This window comes from Hirundo rustica, chromosome 11 (genome assembly GCF_015227805.2).
Source record: "Hirundo rustica isolate bHirRus1 chromosome 11, bHirRus1.pri.v3, whole genome shotgun sequence".
In the NCBI taxonomy this organism is placed as follows: domain Eukaryota; kingdom Metazoa; phylum Chordata; class Aves; order Passeriformes; family Hirundinidae; genus Hirundo; species Hirundo rustica.
Window position 1 is genome coordinate 15,957,816 of NC_053460.1, and position 25,086 is coordinate 15,982,901.

Here is a 25,086-nt window from a genome sequence, read left to right on the forward strand (position 1 = left end):
TCAGCGATGAAATGAGCTTATGGACGGAGCTCTGGCATCTTGAGCACATGATCTCTGTCCTGAGGGCACAGGGACACCCCTTAGCAGAGAACAAAGCACCATGTCAAGGTGAAGCATTTGAGGACATCAGCAGCTCTAAGCCTGCACAAAATAAACGTGTGGTGGCAGTGGGGAATTTAGAAGTTAAGCCATCTCACAGTGCTGTTAACCCCGAAGTAGCCAATAAATTGAAAATTTGCACTTAGGTTTATTTACAATGACTTATCCAGTCATGTAAACCTTCAGACACCTCCTGGAAGGCAAGTTGTGGAATTTCTATTTCCAAAAAGCTGAGATTGGTCCTTATTTAAAACAACAACAACAAAAAAACCCCAGCCAAACCAAAAACACATTAAAAACAAACAAACCAAAAACCCCCCCCTGCACACCCATAAAAAAAAAGTATTGTAAAGCCTTCCTGTATTCTACAGAGTGTAGTAAATTAGGAGGAAGGAAATCTTTGCAACTGAAAAGAAAGTCTTTGTAATTATATCTAATCTCTGAAGAGGCTTTAGATATGGCTTGTAGAAAAGATGCCATGCAGTAACAAAAAAGACTTTATCAGCATTACATGGATTCTGGGATTAGCAGGTATTCCTTGCTGAACTGATTACTAACAGGTAAGCAGATCTGCTCTGCCAGTAGCACTGTAAACTAAGAAGAACCAGAGGCTTAGAAAAGAATGGTTATTCAAAGTTGCCCAAATCTTCCTGATAGCACTCCAAAAATCCTAAAAAAAACCTGTGAAGCTTTCTCAATCCTTTAAACATTGAGCGAGTCCATGAACACTGTTCCTGTATCCAAAATTTTCAACAGTTCGATTAAAAAAAGAACAATTTCATACCATCAGATGAAGTGTGAAAATCTGTATTTAGTTAATTGCTTTTTAGACAGAGAGACAGAGGTGCTGGGCAATATGAAGGCTATTTCCCTGGAGCTCAAACTTACATTACAAGAATATAAATGATTCTTTTTAGAGAATGAATATTCCAACCTTTTGTGCTGGCCCACATTTTGAGCACTGGCATAATGGATGGCAGAATTCTGGTTTTGAGGTACTGGCTGTGTCACCCTCATCTTCCAAGTCTTCTTCCATCCATTCCAAGAGATAACGGACCTAGCATGAGAAGCAAGTCCTTCTTTATAGAGTCCAGAAGTTGCATGTCCTAACAGATCTGCGTGTAGACAAGTCAGATTTGACAAACACACACTTGTGAGAGCACACAGCTACCTCCTGCCATCAGCTGCCCACAGGCCAAATTAAAAAATGAAGTGTTATTGTTGACAAAGCAGCGAGGAAGTTCTCCAAGTACAGCAGGGAAGTGAATCATAAATGACTCTCTGCTGCCTAATCACAACTTCAGTGTTCACCCACTCTCAAACACTCCAAATCCTTTTAGCTCAGATGATTTGTGCCAGCTCATATCAATGTCAATTTTGTTTCATATTTTGCTTTAAAGAACATAGGGAATGACAAAGATTACAGCATTTAACTGATACCCAAAACTTTGCAGGGGCACTGACTTTCCTTTGTCACTTCTCAGGAGTTGGACAGTCTCACTTTTTCCTCAATGTGCAATGTCTCATTTTTGAGGGAGAGGCCCTTCAGTGAAGTCTTAAGGAATTCATGTGCAACCTGCAGACAGTGATGCTTAGGGCATGTAAAATTTTACATTACATTTCATTCAACAACAACAACAAAAACTGTTTAAGCAGTACATTTTTATCTTGAAATTCATTAATCTACATTTCACTAAAGTCATTTTAGGATTAGCAGTGACTGCATTAAGTCTCCATGACTACAGGACCAAGCCAAGAGCTCTACAGCTGCTAGTCCAAGGGAATGGGGACAGGGGGATTTCTGAGACATTCCTCCCACTCTGTTTACTCTCACACTTGTCACAGGTTCTGCTCCTCATCACTGAGCTCTGGGAAAACAACACATCCATGTCCTATCCACTTAAACACATGCAGCTACAGCAAACCCCAGGACAGCCAGGAAGGGCTCTGTATTTTGAATGATAACATATTTGAGCCTGAAAAGAGATGTTTTTACAGAATATTGCTTTCCCTGCAAATTCTACGTTGTTTTCTGGAGTAAAGGGAATATTCTATCAAGCCTGCCTGTTTATGGAAGGCCAGCTCAGCAAAGCTTTCCTACTTGCTACATTTGGACATGTCTAAAACAAGCAGAACTGTCACTTCAGTTCCCCCTTTCCCTGAGACTCACCAAGACCTTCACAATCGACTTCCTCCTCCTCCTGTGACAGCCCAATACTGCTGCTCTCATTATGTGCACATATATGTGCACATTATATTATGTGCACAGCTCCCAACACATCGATACCAGGGTCTCCCAAAAACCTGAACACACTACTCCTGTGCCCATCTCTTTATACTTACACTGCAGGAGCCATTCTTCTTGGTTTGAAGGTATTTTTTGTCAAAATATTAACTGTATTTTTAAGTAGACACACTTGTCCAGTCTCATTTGCCAGGTCACTTGTCACCTGAAAGGTTCTTTACACTGCTGGGTTACTTTGGAACACTCAGCTGAGCACTCTGGGTCTCTGTACCCAGACTCCAACCTTCCAGCTGCTCCACAGCACTTATTTCAGACAAGAGATTTGCTTTTTTTTCCTGTGGTAGATTTGCTCACATCCTTTCCACTGGACAGGCTGGCTACAAGGAGAGCACCAAAACCAGTAGCTATGCTGAGACAACACCAATCACATCATAATGTTTATTTTTTTAAAATCTTCCAGTTTCTTCCACTTTGTTAATGCCTCCCCTTGCAAAGCTCAGCTGGCTGTCACAGCAAAAATCTACAGCAGCCCTAATGACCTGGTTGCTGTGGCTGTTCCTATGGAGACAGACCTCAGGCTGTCAGAACAAGGTCAGAGTTTTTAAATACCCGTGGTTTTTTAATAGATATGCAATCTGTAACCTTTGTCATCCAGTTGGATGATTCTCCTTTCATGAACAGTTTCACATGAACTTCAGTAACGAGAAAAGTAAAGCCACAGAAGATAAGGTGATTCTGTCATCTGAATGCACAGAATGCATTTCTATATGCTTCTCATTGCTGCTATCTACTGAGCAGTGCTGGTTACTATTTTTCCAGCAAGTTGTGGTGCTACATTTAATTTGCTTGATGAAGTTTAGATTTTCACAAAGTGGGTGAAAAGTTAACTGGCCAGGAAGATGGCAAATATCACTGTTGTATGTGTTACTGCTTCTTGAAATGACTGGGCTGGCTTGGAAATAATTCTTATATTAATTCTTAGTATAATGACATGTATTCAACAACTGAACAGTTCTTTGCTCTATCAGCTGATAAATTATTTCTGTCATCTCAGTGGAATAAAACAGAAGAGAAACAGTATTAACATGACACATATTTTGTAACATGAGTTTTCTATTTTCTGATGACTCTAGGAGGCTTCACTGGCATTTGTAACTCTTGGTACAAACCAAACCCAAACAGGTTTTTCAGAACACACACCCAGCAGAGCAAACCTGCATTCTCACACAGCTTTATGGTTTTGTTCTGTGAACTACAAGAAAATCAAGAAATCTACAGCCTTATACATATTTCCAAAGGCAAAACTCCCAAAGATTTCCTGTGTCATCTTCAAATTTGCAGTAGAATGACATTGGAAGCATCTTATTTTTTTAAGGAATAAAGCCAATAAGAAATAAAAAATATAGTCGAGACAGGTGGTACCACAAATTACAGAACATCACCTCTGAAACTGATATTATTATTGCCATCAGCTGTCCATTTGAGGTGAAATCCAAACTACATGTAGTTGTGAGCCCCACAAATAGCATCACTGTGCTGACTAGTGTAACCCAAATTTCCTCTTTTCATGAGATTATTACCCAAAACATTCTCCACTTGATACTATTTACAAGTAACTTCCTCAATTTGAACGAGATAAAATGGAATTCAATGATATTCAACAGCCACATTAGCACTCACCATTTCCAGATCTCCATCAGCAACTGCTCTCAGGAGTTTCTCCACCTGTGCAAGAAGAAAATTATTTATTTGCTTTGTTAGTATTGGTATTAAGCAGAACACAGAAAATCCTGTGGCCTTTGCTAACCTCCTAAGCTCATGCAGTAGGATTACTGCTGGCCCATTTCATATTTGTTGATAAAGTTTTAAAGGAAAAACCTCCTTCCTTTATGAAACAGAAAATCTGTACAAGGCCTGTGGCCATTTGATGATCTCTGACTTGCTCAGTTAAACAGTACTTATCTAAATTGAGGCTATTGTGGCCCACCCGTAAACAAAGCCATGTAAGCTGATATATTTTATTATGCTGCTCCAGCAGCAGCTGCCCCCTGCATTTCTGAGTGAACCTAATGTTAAAAATCCCTGCTCAAGGCAAATTCCCACCCTAATACTGTCTGGACTCTTGCTGAGCTCTCTATGCTACCAGGAACACAAAGGATGGCAGGTTTCATGGTGCTGTTTGAGAAACAACAGCTGAAGATGAAAAAGATGCTTTCCAATCGTTACCTTTACAGCTGCAGATAACTGGTTTAATCCTGTGCCAAAACCCAAACACTTACAAATCTACTTTGACCGTAAGTATGAAATTTGTTCTCTTACTTAAAACCTGGAAAGATTTAAGTATCAAGGGTGTGCATGAGGACAAGCACCTGCATTAGCCCATTCACGTGCAAGGTCAGGGCTGCACTGCTGGGTGAAGGTGCTCACCAGCTCTGCAGGGGGAAAAGAGACACGTGAGGGAAGAAGGGGTGGAAGGTGCTCTGCAGAGCACTGGTGCCATTCCCCTGAGCTCTCAGGCTGCTCGTGAAAGCAGGAGGAGGAGATTAACTTGTCTCTTCACTTCTCTAATTCTCTACTCTCACATGAAGGAGCCGAGATCCAACTTGATAGGAATGGGAAAGGTGCTGGCAAAAGGGCAGGGAGAGTCCAGCGGTCCTCTCACAATTCACCTGGCTCTGCAGAGTGGCAGGAATCATTTCAGAAACTTGGTGAAAGTGAGTTTCAGCACTATAGCAAATCATTCCAGCCCTGTGCTAGAGTCACCCAAGATGCTGCAGTGGAAGCACACTTGTTTCAGTAGTAAGGAACACCTTGCAGGCTGAAGATGCCATGGAGTGACAGCTTCAGTCACAGGTCAATCTTCAGATGGAAATTACCACCCTGCTGAGGGTGACAGCGGTGTTTGGCAAGGCAAACAAGGAAGAATGAGACTCAAGTTTGTGTTTTATTGCTCTGATCTCTTTCTTCAGGGTTTTAGATGAAGAACAGGACACAAACAGCTGAAAAATTGGAGGGCACATTAAATCTCTGCATTTTTATCTCTTCTTAGGAATGTTGCTAAGTTTGGTTTTATTACTATCATTCTAATATGGGATGAAGGTCCTTGAAGTCATGCACTGGTCACTCCAGCCACAATCTATGATTCTTTGATTTTTTTTCCTTAACTTTGAATGTCTAGAAGTCAGCTGTCTAAATCTCAGCCAGGCATTTGAACTCCCTCTCTAACTATGGGACAGAATGCAGTTAACAACACCTGAGTACAACTCAGGTCCAAGTAAGCGTGTCTGAGATTAACTCTTCTCTGGAGTTAATTTCCCTCCACTGACCAAGGAGGGGAAATATGTGTCTGAAGTGAAGACAACTGTCATCCAGAAGTTGGGTGAGCTGAATCCCAATCTCTCCACATATACAGCTAAAATGGACTATACACACTGGGGAGGTTTGTGCCTCCCCTAAACCTCCCCTAATCACACAGAATAACGCCACTGGAGAATGTAAAGGTCTTAGGGATTTTTCAGGAGTCATCTTATGCCATACAAGATGCCTAACAGTAATAGCAGTGACCCACAAGCTCTGATAATTTCTTTCCAAAAATAACAACTTTCTTAAAGTACTAAAAGCTGCCTCAGGCCCCAGGAGTGGTACAACATTTGTTATGCAGCTTATAGATAATTTATTAAGAGTACTTAGGGCAAAATGTCTGCTACACGCATTTCCCCATTTTCCAGTTTGTCTTCTCACTCTTCCATGGAACAGAAGCTTCCTTTAAATGCAAAAACAGAAGGAACAAATCTACTGTAATTCACCAGCATGGCCAGTTTTTCTGCTGCTGAACAGAAACTGTGCATGGAGATTTTAGTTCCAACAGAGAAAGTCCCAAATTTACAATCCTGGCTCTTTCACTCTCTCTTTTCTAAATCATAATAAACAAGCCACTATGACTGGCTCATTTAAGAGTTTAACTCAGTATTGATTAATAAAGGACTGACTGGATCCCCTTAATCCAAGGTGCAAGCCCTGAAATCTGGAAAACTGACCACATCAGTTTCCCATTACTTCCAGTGGTATTTCCTTCATGGAGCTCTCTCAGCATCAGGCTCTTTGAGCAGGGAGCCCAGGTGAAACTTGGCAAACAGAAGTGAACTAAAGCTGGATTACAGAGAAGGTCATTAACCCCAAGGAGCTCAGGTGTAAGCAGTTTGAAATCTTTTTCCCTGGTTTGAACTACAGTCTTAGCACTTGGGTGTGATAAATTTGTTCCTTCAAAGAAAAAGAAATCCTCCATCTACAAGGAGAACTTATTTAGAGTGCTCGACTCTGTCCAAAAAGGGAGGTACAGCCCTACACTGAGCCCCTCAGAGCAACTCAAGTGTGAAATCACATTGTCCAGTGAAAATTTCCATCTCTGTGTTCCTTCAATATTTTTAGAAAATCTGAACTTCTGGCAAGAAAAGAACCTTCTGATAGCAGGAAAAGGAAGAATTTGAAGGTAGTGGCTATATTGAGAAAAACATTGTTAGGAGGTCAATTTGGTAAAAAAAATGAACAGACAGACTAGGAAAAATAAAAAGAAGCATCAGACTGAGTGATGGTATGACAGTCTTGGGAAGGGGTAACAAAGTGTGAATCTGAGATCCCACAGGAAAAAATTCAGAGGAAGCCATCTGGTGTGGGCAGAGCAAAATCAGCAAACACACACATGCAAGATATTTAATATATAGTCTGGACCTCTTCACTTGTTACAAAATTGATTCCTATATTGAAAACCTATATGCCTATATTGAAAGCATGTTTTAACACTCCAGTTTGCTGTTTGTCAGCACACCTGCACTAGTCTCTTTTTCCTGGCAGATTTTGTAAGCTACCAGCGGCACTTAATTCCTGGGTGGGACAGCCAGGTCCTTAGGGCACTGACTGCCTCTGTACTTCGGTAAACCTCAACAAATTCTCAAATTATGTAGTTAACTTCAATAAATATGAACAACTACTTCAGAGATGGTGTCAATTTTTCTCCAGAAATAACCAACAGAGCAGTTGAAACCACACAAAAACAAGTGCTCAGGGGCTGAGAAGACAAACCCCTGAGGACAGCAGTTATTATTTTCCAAACCAGAGCAAAGGCTATTCCTGAAAAAACAGTTTAAAACACTGTGACAAATTATCACTCTTTTAGCTTCCTTCACTTTGCTTCCTGTCAAAAGCTGTACCTCAGTCTTACCTCTTTATAACTGTTCTTTGTTTCTTCTTGCCTTACATCAGTTGATGCTGAGGACAGGCTTGAGACAGATGACCCTCTGCTGAAAGTTTCTGCTGAGTGCTGAGGAGACCTAAGAGGTGACTTACAGTTGGGAGAAAACAGATGAGAATCAAACAAACAACCAGAAAAAGTTAACTATCAAATTAAGGAGGTTCAGCACAGTTCAGCAATGGGCTGTTACCTCAGAAGCACTTTGCCCTCTTTCCAACGTTACGTAGTTTAATTCCATCAGGGCCAAAATCTGCATAAAAATATTAAAGAGAACCAGTGTAACTCCACTTATAGAGGAATCTACTGACTGAAACACAAATTAACTGACAGCCTAATAATTAGTAACAGATTATGACTGAGCAGATTAAAAGTCCCCTTTACAAGTTCATGTTCTACCCCACAGAGTGTATTCCCGCTGCTGGGGTTAAAATGGGACCTTTCTTCCTCAGAGTGAAACACACCTTTTCTCTCTAAGAGTGAAACCCTGTCAGCTCCACACCTCTGTGGTGTTGCATCAGAAAGAGCTCAGGCTGGAAGATAAAGAGGGATACCTTGGAATTTAATGCACACTGCAGGGAAGTCTCTTTCATCCGGTTCTGAATTTCTGGGTTTGCCCCATTTTGCAAGAGCACTTCGATGATCCCTTGATAGCCCCAGCGAGCAGCAATGTGGAGAGGAGTGTCTCCCTTCTCATTGCCAATATCCAGTCTGCAGGAATGCACATCATAGTACACTAAAGCCTTGACGCACTGGGAAGGGAAGGAAAGGAAAGGTATCAATAAATTATAGTGTTGTGTCTCAGTTCAGACGACAGGCACAATCCTAAAAGGTTTGTTTTTATTGCTGCTCAAGTAACCCATTACCTAAAGAGCAGGCTTTAGTGGTTCAGTGCCATAAAATAAAGAGTTAAATAACCGCATTTGCAAAGCACTGCTATCTTCAATGTGAACTCACATTGAGAATTGCTACAAACTACCAAATAAAGTCCTCATTTAGAGCATTAAACAATTTAGCCTTCCAATATTTTTATTTACTTTTTAAAATATGTAAGTTTAGCGCTAATTTGCATCAGTTTAATTCCATTGCATTAGAATGCCCATTTGGTTTGTTACAAAACAATTACTTACATCCTCATGACCGTAAGTGCAGGCTAAATGAAGTGGAGTATTCCCATTATTGTCCTGAACATCAGTACTTGCCTTGTAGTGCAATAAGAGCAGCTTAAAAGAAAAACAAAAGTAGACATTTAAGTAACTAAAAAATTAATGTACAAACAATTATTGCCCTGCAGATTCCTTTAGGGTTCTGGCACGATGAAGCACTTCATGAGACACTAGCACTGCCTCCTGTCTCAGACACCACCCTCTTGGCACTGCAGCACTGTTTGTGCCCTACCCTGAGAATCAAAAAGTCTCTTCTTACATATTCAGAATTTTAATTGAAAAAAAAAAATGAATTCTCTTCTGTAGCAAATACTGCAATGTATTCACTACATCATCTACCTCACATTGCAAGAGACTATGCAAGTGAAGACAGCTTAATTTCAACAAAGCTAATTGAAGAATATCACGTGTATTAAATTCAAGTAGACAATAATTACTGTAGTTAGACAGTCTATCCTAAACACAATGTGAAGCATTTAACTCAGCCCAATGACTGCAATGGTTGTTCTGTCTCAAGCAAGAGCAGAGATGCTCTCCATTTGTATTATGTATTGGACATTTGTGTTAATGAAGTGGATGAATTATCAGGTGTGCAGAGGTGCCAGCTGGTTATTACCAATGGCTGAAAACCTTGCAGAAGAAGAAAAAAATTCTTGCAAACTACAATGATGAAAGATCCTCCATTCTGACAGCTTACACAGTTCTGGTAAAAGCTCCCCAGAAGATCTACACAACAGTAACATTAGAAGAGCTAAGTAAGAGTCATGTATTTATTGTTTAGGTTAGGTGTTGTGCTTACTGTAACGTTTTGATATCCCTTCTGACAGGCCAGGTGAAGGGGAGTTGAACCGTGGTAATCTGTAGCATTGACAATGGCTCCTTTGGCTACCAGTAAATCCACTAAGGAAGTCTGACCTTGGAAAATAAGCATTCAAAGAAAGGAGTAAACCTTGCACAGGAACACTGCAACTTTCCAAATCCAAACAGTGAGTATAAAGCAAGATACCCTGCATTTCTGCATACCATGTTTCCATATACTGCACATTCACTGCCTTGATATTTGGGGCTTTTTGTGGCAGATTATTCAAGGTCAAAGCCCCATAAAAGAACCTCCAGCTGAAAGCAAGCTATATTTGTATCCTACTAGTAACAGAAGAAAATACTTAGATTCAATATAATAACAAAAAAGGAAATTACAAATAAGAAACCACCCCGTAAGAAAATAACGCAGCTTCTAATAAAAGGAAGATCAATTACATAATGAACATTAGAATACAGTGTTACAGATCTACAACAGCCTGCTGCAGGAAAGACAAAAGGTGTTTCCCAATCTGCTAGTCCTTTAAAACACGACTGGTTTCTGAGGACACATTTTTACTTTTTCAAAGCTGAAGAAAGCACCACGGTGGTAATCACTATGGCAAAAGTAAACAGTCAGCAAACAAAAAATAACTCAGCCATAAGAAACTGAGCTTCGAAGAATGTACAACTTCAGTCTGTGCTCAGATAGAAACAGCAAAGAAGCAAAAAACCAACTTAATGAAGAATTCCAATGTTAATACAAAGGTGGAAAACAGGCTGACATAGAGTTTCAAAAGCAAAAGGAGTAGGAAACTGTAGTGGAGAACAGCAAGGCCACTCACCACAGATAGCAGCTATATGAAGCGGAGTGTATCCCCGATCATCTCGGGAAAAGGGGGTGATAATGGAAGGGTCGTTCAGTTTCCTTGAAAACACAATGGTTTGAAAGCAGCTTAATTACCCAGGGGGTGGTAAGAAGGAGGAGAGAAAGGGAAAAGCTGCCAAGGATGACAAAAAAATTATTTTGGAACTTTTTATCCTTTTCCATTGCCAAAGGATTCCATACAGAGCTTTACATGTTGTTAAGAGAAGTGGGTTAGTCCCAGATCTGTAAATTTGATTCAAGAGACGAAACACCATGTTTACCAAAGGACACACAGGCTCCATTACAGAACCAGTGGTTCCAAAGGATTCTGTATGCTCCCAATATTCTCCCTGTTTTTTCAAACCACACACACACACGCTCTCTGCTACATCCCAAAGTGCTACCAAATTCCTCCACAACCAAAAGCTGCATACTTTCTGAAGCAAAATGTTCTTAGATGAAGGCTTCCACACAGCTTTCTATGCATTTGTGGGGTGAAGAGTGCTCACCCAGAAACCAGCTTCTCGCATTTGTCACAGTAACACAGCGGGTGACACATTTTCTGCACAGTGTCCTTATCACTGTCACCTTGACTTAGCAGCCGCTCCACTTCCTCCTGATCACCTGAAGCAATATGCTACAGAAAAAACAAGAGAAGAGAGGATGAGAAACCAATATAAAAGGCCTCATTTTAAGAAAAAAAAGCCAAGAGTAATTTATTGAAGCACAAAATGAAAGGAACCGATTATGAAAGACGTATTCAAACATTAGAAAGCAGAAATGAACAATGTCACAGCACAAAACCCCTTAATGGGCATTCAGTATTAAAAAGAAACTGTTCTTGGCTTACTTCACTTTCTATAAAAAAAACTAAAACAATTCCTATTGTCCTCTTTAGACTCAATCATGAAATTGAGCTCCCTCTGTGCAAAAACATGCCTATAAAATTACTAAGTCTCTGGCCATAAGCTGTGAACACATATAATTAGAAGCTCTGCTTTGTGTCCTTGTATAGGCAAAATTCTTCTAGAATGACACCATGAAATTAACAGATAATATGAAGGAGCTGTCAGGTGACTACATTTAAGTTATTTCAGAGAACTCTTCCAATTTCAAGCACCAGAAGCTGTTAGACACAAGCAGTATCACATCTGTACATTAAATGGGCCACACAATATCAACAGCAATAGCATTTCATCCTCATTTGCTTCTATATTTCATATAACACGTGCTGAAATCCCTAAGATTATATTGCGTTAATACGGCTTTGGCACAGAAATGTATTCGATTCAAAAGATATTTTTAGCATCTACTAAAACACGTTTCGCAGTACTAATGTATTTAACCCTTCATTATAATCCAGAAAATTGCAGAAAAGGAGGGATAAAAACATGAAACATGCAAATACATACATATTCTGCCATAAAAGTTATTAACCTTAAACAAGCAGTCTATTGGAGCAGCAGACATCTGGGACAACAAGTTCATCCTTTGTCTCAAGAGCAGCTTGTCACACAGACTCTCAGATTCCTGAAAATAAAAGACAGATTGATTATCAATATAGTCATTTACAGGTAAAAGTACAGAATCTTAACAGTGGAATTAATTTTTGAAAATATTAAACACTTATTTACTATATATGAATTATCAGACACGTGAAAATCTGAATCACTTTTAAGATTTTAAGATGTAAAAGACTGGGCACCCATTAAAATAATAACTAGATGTTCACCAAAATATTCCTTTACTGAAATTCACTGTGAATCAACATTAATGAAATTATGGCTGTACCATTTAAAAAAAGAACAGAGCAGAAGTAAAAAATACATATCAAAGCATGAAGTGTAAGAGGTACAACACAGCTTTCTCAAGAGGAGAAATTAAGACAAATTCACATAAAGCATGTCTACTGATGGCTACTAAAAAAGATGACCCAGATACATCCCTGACTCAGTTCTGAACTCTCAGCTGCCGGCTGAAAAATAAAAGACTGCACAAGGCAAAGCCTTGCTCTGCAGCAGATTCATCTATGTCGTATTTCCCACTTGGTTTGAGCTAAGCAGATACAGCTGCAACCCTTGCATCAGAACTTATTCTCTGAGACACATAAAGATACACTTCAGGATGCACAAAGGAATATAAATGCCTCGAAAACCAGGTGGAAATTATGAAGTGGAGTTAGATTTTTGAGATGGCAGCACTGACCCTCCCATGAAATAAAACAACCACCTAAGGAAAACCCTTTCTAAGAATGCAGATGGAAACTTCTGCATGTGGTTGGTTCTGATCCACAGCTGCTTATGGCTGGCAGTGGTGCTGTTGTAGGATAATGGCTCTCCAGAAATGGAAAGACTTCAGCCTCCATAAAACAGAAAACCACTGCATTTAAGACACACACCCATGTATCAGGCAAACTTCTATCATTCAGGATCTGGGTATGCTTTTGCAATTAAAGCCTGTCAAGACCAGATGTAAATGAGTAAAAGCAGTCTGACTCCACTCTTACATTAGTAAGTCAGCATGAAATTTGAGCCCCATAAATTGCAAAGAAACAAGATCAGTTGAGTTCAGACTTTCTAAAAATTAGACTATTCATATTTCAAAATCAACACAGATGCCTCTCATAAAGCTGTCCAAAAAACCCCTTAAGAGTTCTGCAAAAAATGTCATTAAAAACACATTTGTGAGGTCTGAAGATGAAAGTTTTTCTCTGTACTTCACAGGAAGTTGTTTGTATTTAGATACACGAAGGTGACAAATATTCACTGGTCTTTTCAAATCTCAGTACTTTAGCTAAGGATACCCAAGCATATCTTCTCAGAATTACAAGGCATAAAACACTAGCCTCCTTGGATAGATCCTTCACTAAGAACAGGAATAACTTCCCTAAGAAATATTTGATCAAAAATTCAACTGCTGGTACAAGTTCCTAACGTCTAATCAGAATTTCTAGTGTGGATGCTCAGAGACAGCTTTATACTTTCACTGTGGAGAATCTAAGCAACCGTTGGCAAGAACTACTGTAGTTTTAGAACTGCTCTTTCCACAGTGTGTGTCTTCAAGAGAAGTGTTCCCCAAGTGGAATCATTATTTTAAGAGTCACATGAGACAGCAGCCCTAATGTAGAAGTACTATATATTTATTATATAAATCAGAATTTAAAAAAAACAGGTGAAACCACCCATCTTCAACAGTGAAGTACAGAATGACAAGAGAATCATATTCACTGAAGCATTAAACAAGTTTGGGCCTTCAAAGTCAGAACTCACTTGTACTAGCTTTACACATAGCCCAAGAATTTGTCTTTCTTTTAAACAGAGATTGCTTTGAGTGGGACTTTCAGGTATTTTAAGTGTATATTGTCTAGAAAATACACATTCAAACATTATTGACCTTTTCTATCTAATACTATTGTGTAGAAAAAGGAAGTTTTGTACCTATGAGAGTATAACTGTGTAATGACCTGTCCCAAGTCATTCTCACAGATTACAGCTGATGACTTGGAGAAATACAGGTGGCAGAAGCCAGGAGAAGAACTCTTGAACACAAACTAAGGCTAATAAAGTGTTTGGTGGGGAAGGGGAGTAGAAATCATTTCCCTATCTCAAGTTCTTCCCATACATGAAACAAAATGCTGCCTATTCCCTCATGGCTGGCTCTCACTCCCTATTTTTTTATACCTCCCTTGAGCCCTCTGAACCACAGAGTCTTACTACACATTAGCTGTGCACAGGAATGAGCTAATCTCCAATACTTATTTACAGGAATTCTAATTAATGTTGACAATTCAGAAAATAAAACTGACTCTCTCATGCTTTACAGGCTCCTCTCTTCCCCACAGCCAAAGAGTCTCTCAAAGACTTGCATGACCTTGGGTGAAGGGATTTGGCAAGAAGTCCTGAGTGCAATTCACTTACTGCCGTGAGGGTGAGAACGTGCCCATTACCCCACAGGGTACATTAGCTCCCTGCTGAGTTTCTTTCTGGAGTAAGCTTCATTAGGGATTGGACAGCAGCAATACTCAGCTGCCAGCAGCTCCATCTGAAGCCAGCTAGAAAATTAAGCATAACCACATAAGGGGCTGTAATGAAGCCCCAGGGCACAGCCATACTCTTGCTTACTTCAATCCCACACCCCCTCTTCCAGCACAATCTGGAGAAGGAGATCATAGGGCAGCAAGATCACAGCTGCTGCTGCTTCAAAGTTCATCTCCTTTACCCAAGATTAAAGGAAATATCTCAACTGGTAACTCCATGAAGGGAGAGCAATGCTCCTCTACCCTCCTCACTGTTCTTTCTCCATTTCTGCCTCATAGTCCCTCTTTTCATTGTGTGCCACCTTCTCCTACCCTGGAGAAAAGGGGGGTCTGGCTCTTTCCTTTCCAGCTGTGTTAAGGACAAGTTGTCCTTCACTTCATCCTCAGGGTTCTGCTGCCTTCCAGCCAGGCTGACTCCAAGGAAAGGCAATGCAAGAGGACTTTGGGCTGCACATTCACGCTAAAGTGATAAAGTTCTCTAGGTCTGGGGCTGATGTAGCTGAAGCATGGGCAGAAATACATTTGGCTTACTCTTCTCTTGGTGCAGACACTGAATTCCTCATTTAGACTTCTCAAATACACAGTTTATTGCTCAAGACAGGTGCCTCCCAAAGAAATATAGTTCCCTAATGGAAGTGGCACTTAAAATTACAACACTTGAATGCAATCCCAGTGTAAAAGCTGCTATCCTTAGCTACACCAAGAGGGATAGGATCAGGCATTTAATAGGAAACAGTCTTTATTCTAGAAATTTAAGAGCAGTATATTCTATCTTAGCTTGCTGGCATTGTTGTGGAAGACAATTCTGCTTTAGAGTCACTTTTCTTTCACAGCATCAGCTTTGCACTTTCTATATTGATGATGAATGACAGTCAAGTGACTGCAGGAAGCAAAATCATATAGCAGGTTGTTTCTTTTAAACTACCATTTTTATTTTTTGAATATAATTCAGTTACAGACAATAAATACCACTCTTTACACAATACAAAGGTGTTGAGTTTTGTTTTTTTTTTTTTTCTCCAAGTGTACAAAACAAACTTGCACAACAAGTTTATGGAAAAAATCCCAGAAAAGAACAAAATCAAAAATAGCAAGAGGCCAAAATGTTACATTTAGTGCTCCTAAGACTGTGTCCAGGTTGTCCCATCCCAAGCCCTGCACACTGAACCATTATTCTGGCCCCTGCAGTTGGATTCCAGTGCTTAGAAGTTAGGCAGGCATTGAATTCACTCTGGTTCCAAGTTCACTCCTTTTGATTTCCACATCAGCTCAGGAAAACCTAGTTTTACAACAGTAAAAAATTTTACAGGAGTGGTAAGACTGGATTCCCTGACTAAATAATCAGAGTTCTTAAATTATAGAAGTTTCTAAAGTCACATCAGCCTGACTGGCCTGCAGGGATGTGACCAGATTGACAGCAGGTCTAGTTGCCCAGTAGGAAATCTCTCATGCATCCACAAATTTCGTGCTCCTGCCAGGTTAGAGATCCCAAGAGCCAAATTTAACCTTCAGACAACACCTTATGACAACCCTGCACCCCCCTAAGCCATCAGCTCAGTGCAGCATTGTAACTTGCACTGCTAACACGAGGAATTCTTCCAGTATGAAAATTTACTGAGTAATTCCAAATTACACTGCTATCTCCATTCTGCTAGCACAGCTAAGCTTTTTAAAATTACACAAAAAATTAAGCTGTGCCTGCTTCCAAGAACTACACTGCTTTCACGGTCATGGAAGAATACAAACAGGAGAGAAACATACTGGAGACTCATCTGTAGAAAATAACGCTGTCATTTTTCCTCTAACCATATGAAGAAGCAGACTTGACATTTAAGTACTCCCTCAAGAAGTATACAATGAACAAATATTGGTACATAGTTAGGACTTCATTATAATCATTTAGGTAAATTTAGCATTTGCTTCAGGTAGTCACCTCTCCTCAATTTTTTTAAGCAAAAAAAAGGAAATACTTATGTTAGTTATTTGTATGCTCTGGCTGGATTTACACCCACAATGGTACACAGAACTACAAGTGATTTGATATGAGCTACAAGGCATTTGACAGGCTTTAAGAGTAGCTTACTGTTGATCTGTCAGAGAGGTTGCCTTGTCGAATGTACTCTATTGCAGCCTCAATCGAGGTTAGGCAATATCCCAGCTCATCCTTCACTGAACTGCAAAGCCTGAAGTTCTTTATGTAACTCACATTGGCCATCCTGAAAAAAAGAAAAGTTAAAGCCATGAAACACTAGCACTAAGACACTAGCACAGCACAGTGCAGCTCATCTTAGGCAATCCAGGCAGACAATAGGTGTGAGTTGGGAAAAAGCTTCTAAAAAGCTTGTTAGGCCAGCAGGATGGCTGTTCTGAGCTTGTAGAGTGACCAGAACTCTACCTATCCCTTAAATACTCCATGAAAAGTTAATATAGAAGGAATACAAAGTATGAGATAAGGACAATAGGGAGATTAACATCTTTGAAGAGAATGAAGCAGTATTTCAAGCACCATAAGCCACAAAGTGACAGCTACAAGTTAAAAGACCAAATGCTGATCTCGGATATCCAGGATATAACAGCACTGAGAATCAGTTCAGGTACAGCTGGAAGGTTTAGACAGACTTGCTGAAAATGAGGAGACACAATAGTGCAGGCTAGCAGCAAGTAATTAAATAGTCACATCTACTTTCTCTGTAAGAAATGCATAAAGGTGTCACAGCTCCCAGCACAGACAAGAGAACCACTCTGAGAACACTGTATTGGCATACAGATTTGGTCAAGAGATGTCCTCCCACTACAACTTTTTTCTGGGCTGAGAATCAAAACAGGCACATTCCTGACAGCTCCTTAATTTAGTTACACATATAAGACTTCTTTGCTATTTGTCCTATAAAACATTTTCTGCATTTCAACAGGACATTTTACACTTTCAGGAAGTTAGTACTGTATGCTCAGAAACATCTGTCCCTACAGCAGCACTACACAAGATGGTAGGAAGGAGCTCTATATAGCCAAAACAGTTACATACCAGTTTGGGATTTCTGTTTTTACAAGCAGGTACAGCAAAACAGAGAGAAGATCATCTGCACACATAGTTTCCATGTTAACTAAAAAAAAGAATTCACATTTGGTATTAGTCATGTCATGGCTCAAATCAAGAGCCAGCTCTACTAGCAGAGAATGCATGTAAAGTCCAGGGCAGGCTCCCAAAATGTTCTCAATCTCTCACTGAAATAGTCTGCCAGGAACCAACACACAGATGCAGTTTGTGCAGTACACACTGCAATATTTGACTAGCATCCCTCCCTTCCCACACAGCAAGAGCCAGAGCACTAGCTCAAGATTTCTGAAATTCTTGAGGGTGAAAACTATGCTCAAAGTTGATATGTTTTTCCTTAACCCAGCAGTCTTCCTAGAGAAAAGAAGAGATGAAGTAGGGAAAGCACAAGTTCACTGTGCTACTCTATTTGCTTTATAGAAGTATCTTCTCTTTTCAAGCTAGATAAAGTAAATACCAGGTTAAGAGGATTGTGCTTCTGTATCACAGAATGACTTCAGTAATCCACAGCAGCACATTTGTTTGGCCCCAGCCAACAGTGCATTTTGCAAGGGAGATGCATCTCAAGAGTATCAATTTCAAGATGTCAAGGGAAGCATGGACAAATACACAAGAATGAGCTAGCAGCAATCTCAGGTGTTTGGAATGGATCACCCTCAGTATCCTGGCAGATGTGAACTTCCTCCTAAAACACACACAAGCTAACCCAGTATATACTGAAGTGCTTCGTGTGTGCTGGTTAAGTTTAAAGTTATTAACTGACTAATTACTGACCTCTTTGGCTTGGAGACTGCATAATAATTTGTACAACTTTACGTAGACAAAGTAGCTTCTGTTGAGGGGAGGTGCATTTGTTCAACTGACCCAGTTCTCGCTTTGCACGTGGTATATTAAAACTACAAAATAATTAGAAAGGAATGATTAGCATAGAGTTCCTCTGCAGGATGTCCAAAGCCCAAGTTTTAACTTATTCAGGGCTGAATTGAAGAATGATTCCAAAATATTCCCACTTCTACTCGAAGTGCACCTGCATTTCTGCATCCTGTAGATGGCTTAAAAACATAAAAGTAAGGGAGACAACCATCAACGCAAAGATTGTCCTCATATGACACTTGCAAATCTTTGATTGTACATCTCAAATAAAAATATAAAAAGCTTGCTGTGTCTGAAGGAAGACACATTCTGGCTGGCATGATCCTATTTAAGAGAGGATCTCAGTGACTCTCCAAAGAATCCACAGTTCTCTCTCACCTGAACTCAGGCTTCACTCCAATGTCTTTTTGCTGCAGGTCTTGAAGGCTCCTTGTGATTTTATTAAAGTCAGCATCCTAATCAATAGAAAGGCAACAAGTTTTTAAAATGCCTTAGATGAACATCAACTACTATGTAGCTAACAAAGAAACATACCTCACTTGCCTCAATCGTCCCCACATATTTGAAGACTAGATCATAAATAGCATGATGGATGTACATCTGTAGAAAAAAAACAAGTAGTATTTTAAGCATGAAAAGGAGAATTAAAAACAGCTTGCTAATTATTTTCCTTCATTTCAGATGCTTACTTCAACTGCTTGTTTGATCAGATTCATCTGCTCTTCTTGCTTTGCAAGCATCTTCTAGAAAAGCAAAGCCATAAACAGCAAGAGAAAGTCAGATAGTTTATTGCTTAAGGAACACTGTGCTATGTATTTAGGGGAGTAAGTCTTTACCAAGTGCGAATCTCTCAAAAGATGCTGCAGACATTTGGTATAAAGTGCATTGACAGAATCCTAGGAGAGAGGAAAGATGAAAGCCATCAGATTCAGGTTAAGGGGACTTGAAGGAACAAAGCCTAAATGAGTAAAGTCTTCCCTGTCTCAAAAGCATACAGTATGGCAAAAGCATTCGCAATAATAATTGCATTTACTCAACAGCTCAGATAGTGACACTCTTAAATGTGAATTACCACTTCACCCTCCTCCCCTTTCACAACTCTAGGCTACTCTGACACAGAAAAGCTCCATAAGGCAAAGATAAGAGCAGCAGTGAATTAATTATCCTCAGCAAATTAGACATCAGGAAGGAAGGTACTGACTATGTAGTGGCGGAGGCTTTTCCTTTCGTGTTCTTTAAATGTTCTATAGAAAGATCCTATGTATTTATCAAATCTCTCACAGTGCCTTCCCAAGAACTCTCTAACATCTTCAATGTTTTTAAGGGAATAGGAGTTTGATGAAGCTGTAGATTCACCTAAAATAAAAGCCAAGAATTAACACATAGGCCTAATATGTATGCATGGTAAAATACATTTTGTGCCCACATATAGAGCCAGCTTGTGTGCACTGAAACATGAACTCAGCTCACTGCACCCTGAACTAGAGGTATTACCTTTAATAAAAAAAGAAATTAATGTGTCACATTTGAGCAGGCTCCCCTGCTTTTTATGTCAAGTATTTATTTGGAATAGTTAAAATAGATTTCACTTGTTTTTTAGGCTGGGATAATTTATTACCACATACACTCAGCTTATGAGTTGTGTAAGTCAAGCTTGAAAGTAGAAGAAAAGCACATTACAGTGTTGACAGAGTGCCCATGCAGGAAGTCAGGGTGCTTTAAGTGAGCTGCAAAAATCCCATCTTGGACTTTTACATAAGCTATTCTTTATTTAGACATGCTTTGTCTGGATGGGAGAGCAAAGTTCCATGAAGCAACATTAAAGCAAATCCACTTTTCCTCTGAATAAGAGAAATGAATCCCCCACTTAGAATTCAAAATTTTTTCTAGGCAAATCTTTCATCTGCAGTCAAAGGCAGCCAGCTAATAAGAGGCTTAAATCATTCTTTTGAAATTAGAAACTCCTTCACTTCTGAAGGACTGAGATATAATTATATTAAGTAATGGCTATAAAGAATATCCCAAGAATAATTTTTGAGATATACATTAACACTTAGAGAATTTAAGGCTACATGAATGGCAGCTGGGTGGTTTTGTGGTTTTTTTTCAGAAAGCCTTCTGTACTTCCCTCACAGTACTACTTTCACACTACCCTAGTACTACTTCTCTTCCCATTCACTTGTTTCAAATATTCTTATTTATTTAGGAAGACTAATGTTTTTATTTCAGAAAAAGCTGAAGCTTCTGTTCTTCTTAATTAGTAAACATAGATTGCTATACAAGTTCACAAGGACATGCTGTTAACACTCATACTATTGATAGTAGTCTTGAAAATAGTGTTACAGCAAAAGCACTTACAGTGCAGGACAAAAATTGAGACATTCGACTTCTTAAGTCGGGCCACCACCAGGAGGTTGCTACCTAACTGCCACACAACCTCTATCCCCCTATACGAAGAAAGAATTTACCTATCTAGATTTTTGTGCCTCCACCTTGCATCTCAAGACAAACGTGGCCACACTTAGGATTAAATGCCTTTTTCAAGCAGTCAGCACTACAAAAATCATGCTGTATTAAATATTCCACAGATGGTTCTTAATTCCCCAGGATTTATGACCCAGTCTCAGCACTAGTTTTGCTGGAAGCAACTTGATATTTCTCTGCAGCAGCACATCAACATCTGGCCCAGCAAGCTCATAAATGCCAGGGGCTTTTAACCAAGCCAACACTTCTCAGAATTAACACATTTATTAAGCACATCAAACACTAATTTGCTCACTGTGCAAAGGCAGCCACCAAACTGACACCAATACATACTTGAGCTTCCTGTTTTTTCCAATGGATGAGCTATGCACAATATACTAAAGCTTTCTTCTTTTTCATTGTAAAAGGTTTCCTCAAAGAGAACAGGTACTGAGAGAGTGTAATTAAAACCAGCTCCTAGAATGATGAGGTTTCCTTGGATGAAGATCTCCTGAAACAAAACAAGGAGCAGATCAGGTGTGAAACTATCAGAAAAAGTTACTCTCTGGCTTCTGCCTTGCATAGTTACATCTCCAAGGGAGAGAAGAGAAACTTGAAAGGTGAGAAAGCTCCAATTGAAGAAATTTCACATTTTCATGCTGCGTTGACACTGAAACAAAGGCTCCTTCATTGTGCAATGGCTGAGCCTTGCCTGCAGCCACTTCTTTTACAAGTTTACTGCTAGGGGAGGTTTCACACAACACCAAGGCCTTGTTTGCAGATTTTAGAGCACTTTCAGTAGAAAGGAAATTAAAAAAACCCAACAGCTTAAGATCAGGACATAAGCCCAGCCTCAGAAAAACACCACATGCCTTGTCTGTATTTCTCACACTTGGCTATCTTTTCCCAGCAACTCCAGTGAGGACATCTGGAATAGAAAAGTCCAGATGGCAGCCTGCAAACTATCTCAAGTCCAGGTTCCCAGACTGTACTGCAAAATTACAAATGAAAACCCTGGGATCCTGTGCAGTGTAGCCCTGCTTGTCTCGTCTGTAACCATTAGTTCACACCACCAGTCAGCAGCAGTGAATCACTTACTGGAGTGTCCCCAAGCTACACTCAGACATCAAACAAATACCTTTCCATTTAAAGTTTGAAAATTTTCTTCCAGTGGCTTCAGAACATAAGATTCAAACTGGCAGGTAGAAAGACTGTTGCTTGAAAGGCTTCCTTTGCATGGAACTAGCACCTGAAAAAAGTTAAATCAAGCTTAAGAGAGAAATGGCATGTATTGCCAGCTATATATCAATACCTTTGGTCCTTAAGAGGCAAGCAATTAAATCAGGCTTATAAATATTCACAGTAAACATATAGGAAGTATAGGTGCTTTTATTTATATAAAAAGGAAAAGTTATCACTAGACACACAGTCTGATAATTAACCCAGAAATTTCACTTAGTAACTTCTCTGAAAAACACTGATAGATGCAACTGAAGCAAACAATACTAAGGGAAGCAAATTAAATCTTCAGTTACTTAGCACCAGTCACAAATTACTTAAAATGAAAACAAATGACTTAAAATTACGCAGCTAAAGTGAAGTATATTTTCAAACTCAAATGAAAATCCATCAGAAAGAAAAAGATCTAAGACAAACGTCTTGGGTTTAGACCAATAGATTGACAATTTGGGACAAATTTTTTAATTTGAAAGAAAAGAATTATCGTCAGGTAACAATAACCTCCACGTTTAATGGAGTCTCTACACACTTAATTGTGAATGAAAATTAATTGCAAAATACTCAGAGTAGTAAATATGAAGGACTGGAGTTATTCCAGGTCAGTTTAATAGCTTTATTTTGCTATGTAAAATGCTGTCAAATGATTAACTGTCCACCAGGCATTTCAAGAGGTCAATCCCATTTAAGATACAAACTTGTGAGAGAATATGTAACTTCAGTTCATAGAAAAGAAAGTAACTTTCCTGTAGAGTTCAGAAACAACACCAACCTTAGCTTTTTACCACCTTGCAATACATCAAGAGGTCCATATTAGTATATACTGTGCAACTTGAACTAAAAATTGCTCTGCTTAATTTCCAAATTCTGTACACTTGAACTAATCTTTACATGGTTCATACCAGACATATGCTTTCAATTCAAATAGCTGCTATTCAGTAAGCAGCTTTTATATATACTTTTCATACTTACAATACCATGGAGTTCTGCAACTTTGCTGCATAAATCAGGACGTCGCTTCTGAATGGCCAAATAAAAGGGATTTTTCAAGATATCTTCATCATACATAGCCATATGGACTTCAGGTATTCCAAGATGTTCTAAAATAGATATGGAGAATGGTTGATGTATCATACATGGTATCTGTTAAAACACAGTATTTGGGAATACCTAGGGGCACTTTGATTCTCCTTGTCCAAAAGGAAAAAGCATTTTCAGGTCTTGATGTAAGCAGTCAATGGCATTGCTTAACTACTAACTACAGTTACTTAGAAGTTATTCAGACAGAATATTGCTCATTATTTTACATTTCCAATCACAGCATTATCCTCAATGTCTCCTTAGGCCTTCCAGGTGTTGGAGTCTAACTGTTTATATCAGAGAGGAGAAGTTAAGATCAAAATTTTTCACAGCAGATTCTACTGCACCACAGGATGCTGATGCTTTTGCACTGAGCTCACGTAAGTCTTAAAACTCACCTGTATGAGGATTACTTACACACACCAATGAGACACCCAGCGTAACAGAAACCCTCATGTAAGGCAATCCTCAACTTTCCAGGGAAAGTTAGAGGCACATCAAGGAGATATGAATAGCCATGTCATAATTAAAAAGCCACCGTGAAATTTATCATGATTTGTGGTCATCTTTACTCCCATGAAAAGAGTCTCAGTGATTTGAGGTCAGGCTGGTAAGTAACATTCAGCTAAAGAGAGAGCAAAACAGCAACTGGAGGGTGAAAATCCAACCTGAAAACATTGGCAATGCTGTCACTAGGTGTCACAGTGCCCTGGAGAGGATGATCCCTAAGGAATCAGACCTTCACCTGCTTGCTTCCTCAATTCCAATTCTCTGTAACACAGCATACACAAGGGCAGAAAAAATCCTAACAGGTACCTCCTGAAATAACTTCAGAATTCTTTTTTTTTTTTTACAAGAATTTAGATTATCAGGCATACAAATGCTTAAATAATAAGCTTGCTCTATCTTTCTCCTCATGCAGGTTCCCTTAGTAATCAACAGAAGTTGCACGATTTCCTCATTCAGCTGCAGCTGTATATGGTGAGAAAGGGTGAGCACAGCTAGAGCCTTTAATTTGAGCACACCACCCTCACACAGTATCCCCCTGTTTCCTCCAATGCAGAATTATTCCTAGCACATTATTTGCTCAGTGTGAGCCCACTGTACGGCAGTTCAAGGGATGGAAAAACATACACCCAATTCCCATCAGTTCCAGAGAGCCTTTGAGTTTCAGCCATGCTCTCAGCTGCTCTACAGCCTGGTAACTGAGCTGGGCTCTGCTCCCTCCTTCTGAGCAGGCACAAGCGGAGCTCCCTTAGAGAGCTAAACACAAACACAACCAGTTAAAGCTACAGGTCACTTCCACTCTAAAGGTATCACCAGCTACTCACAGCTTGGACAAGCCCAGCCTGAACCACCAAAGCCTGGCAGTGACAGGTAAGTGCTTTAGGCAGTTTTTCTACACAATTCCAGACAAAAAAAGCCCATCCACTTTCAAAGCTTACAATAACACCAAGAGCTTCTATGAAAGATTACTTATCCAGTGCTCCTATATCAGCACAGCAATGAGTTTGCTAACACAATGGGGAAGAAAAGGTTTGCTCATTGACACCTTCAGAACACCAATCAAGTTGAGTAATTAAAGACTGTGAACCTAGGAAAAAATTCAACTTAACACAGGGCTCCACAGGAGCCAGCAATCTGCATTTGAAGCCCCCAAACCAGCCATGTCCTGGGCTCACCCCCTGCACGGGCAGCAGTCAAGGGAGGAGAATCTGCTCCTCTGCCCCGCTCGGGTGAGACCCCTCCTGCAGAGCTGCCTCCAGGCCTGGGGTCCCAGCACAAGGACACAGAGCTGCTGCAGCAAGTCCAGAGGAGGGGGACAGATGCTCCAAGGGCTGGAACCCCTCTGCTCTAGAGACAGGCTGAGAGAGCTGGGGGGGGGTTCAGCCTGGAGAAGAGAAGGCTCCAGGGTGACCTTA

At 39.8% G+C, this 25,086-nt stretch overlaps 1 protein-coding gene across 8 annotated transcripts in view; it reads right to left on the reverse strand.

The window, feature by feature from the left end:
* Positions 1-25,086, reverse strand: part of ANKRD27 (ankyrin repeat domain 27) — a 54,928-nt gene that overhangs the window by 9,758 nt on the left and 20,084 nt on the right. For all 8 annotated transcript variants that reach the window (XM_040074998.2, XM_040074994.2, XM_040074995.2 and 5 more), the window contains exons 2-22: positions 23,057-23,184; positions 21,987-22,097; positions 21,203-21,359; positions 19,587-19,741; positions 19,222-19,281; positions 19,075-19,128; positions 18,920-18,985; positions 18,764-18,840; positions 18,287-18,408; positions 17,483-17,561; positions 16,541-16,673; positions 11,859-11,951; positions 10,931-11,058; positions 10,399-10,481; positions 9,555-9,670; positions 8,720-8,812; positions 8,144-8,341; positions 7,783-7,842; positions 7,563-7,682; positions 4,025-4,069; positions 1,034-1,156 (exon numbers count right to left, since the gene is read on the reverse strand). In XM_040074998.2, the coding sequence (XP_039930932.1) occupies positions 1,034-1,156; positions 4,025-4,069; positions 7,563-7,682; positions 7,783-7,842; positions 8,144-8,341; positions 8,720-8,812; positions 9,555-9,670; positions 10,399-10,481; positions 10,931-11,058; positions 11,859-11,951; positions 16,541-16,673; positions 17,483-17,561; positions 18,287-18,408; positions 18,764-18,840; positions 18,920-18,985; positions 19,075-19,128; positions 19,222-19,281; positions 19,587-19,741; positions 21,203-21,359; positions 21,987-22,097; positions 23,057-23,158 (2,175 nt within the window). In that variant the 5' untranslated portion in view covers positions 23,159-23,184. The remainder of the gene's footprint in view (positions 1-1,033; positions 1,157-4,024; positions 4,070-7,562; positions 7,683-7,782; positions 7,843-8,143; positions 8,342-8,719; positions 8,813-9,554; positions 9,671-10,398; positions 10,482-10,930; positions 11,059-11,858; positions 11,952-16,540; positions 16,674-17,482; positions 17,562-18,286; positions 18,409-18,763; positions 18,841-18,919; positions 18,986-19,074; positions 19,129-19,221; positions 19,282-19,586; positions 19,742-21,202; positions 21,360-21,986; positions 22,098-23,056; positions 23,185-25,086) is intronic.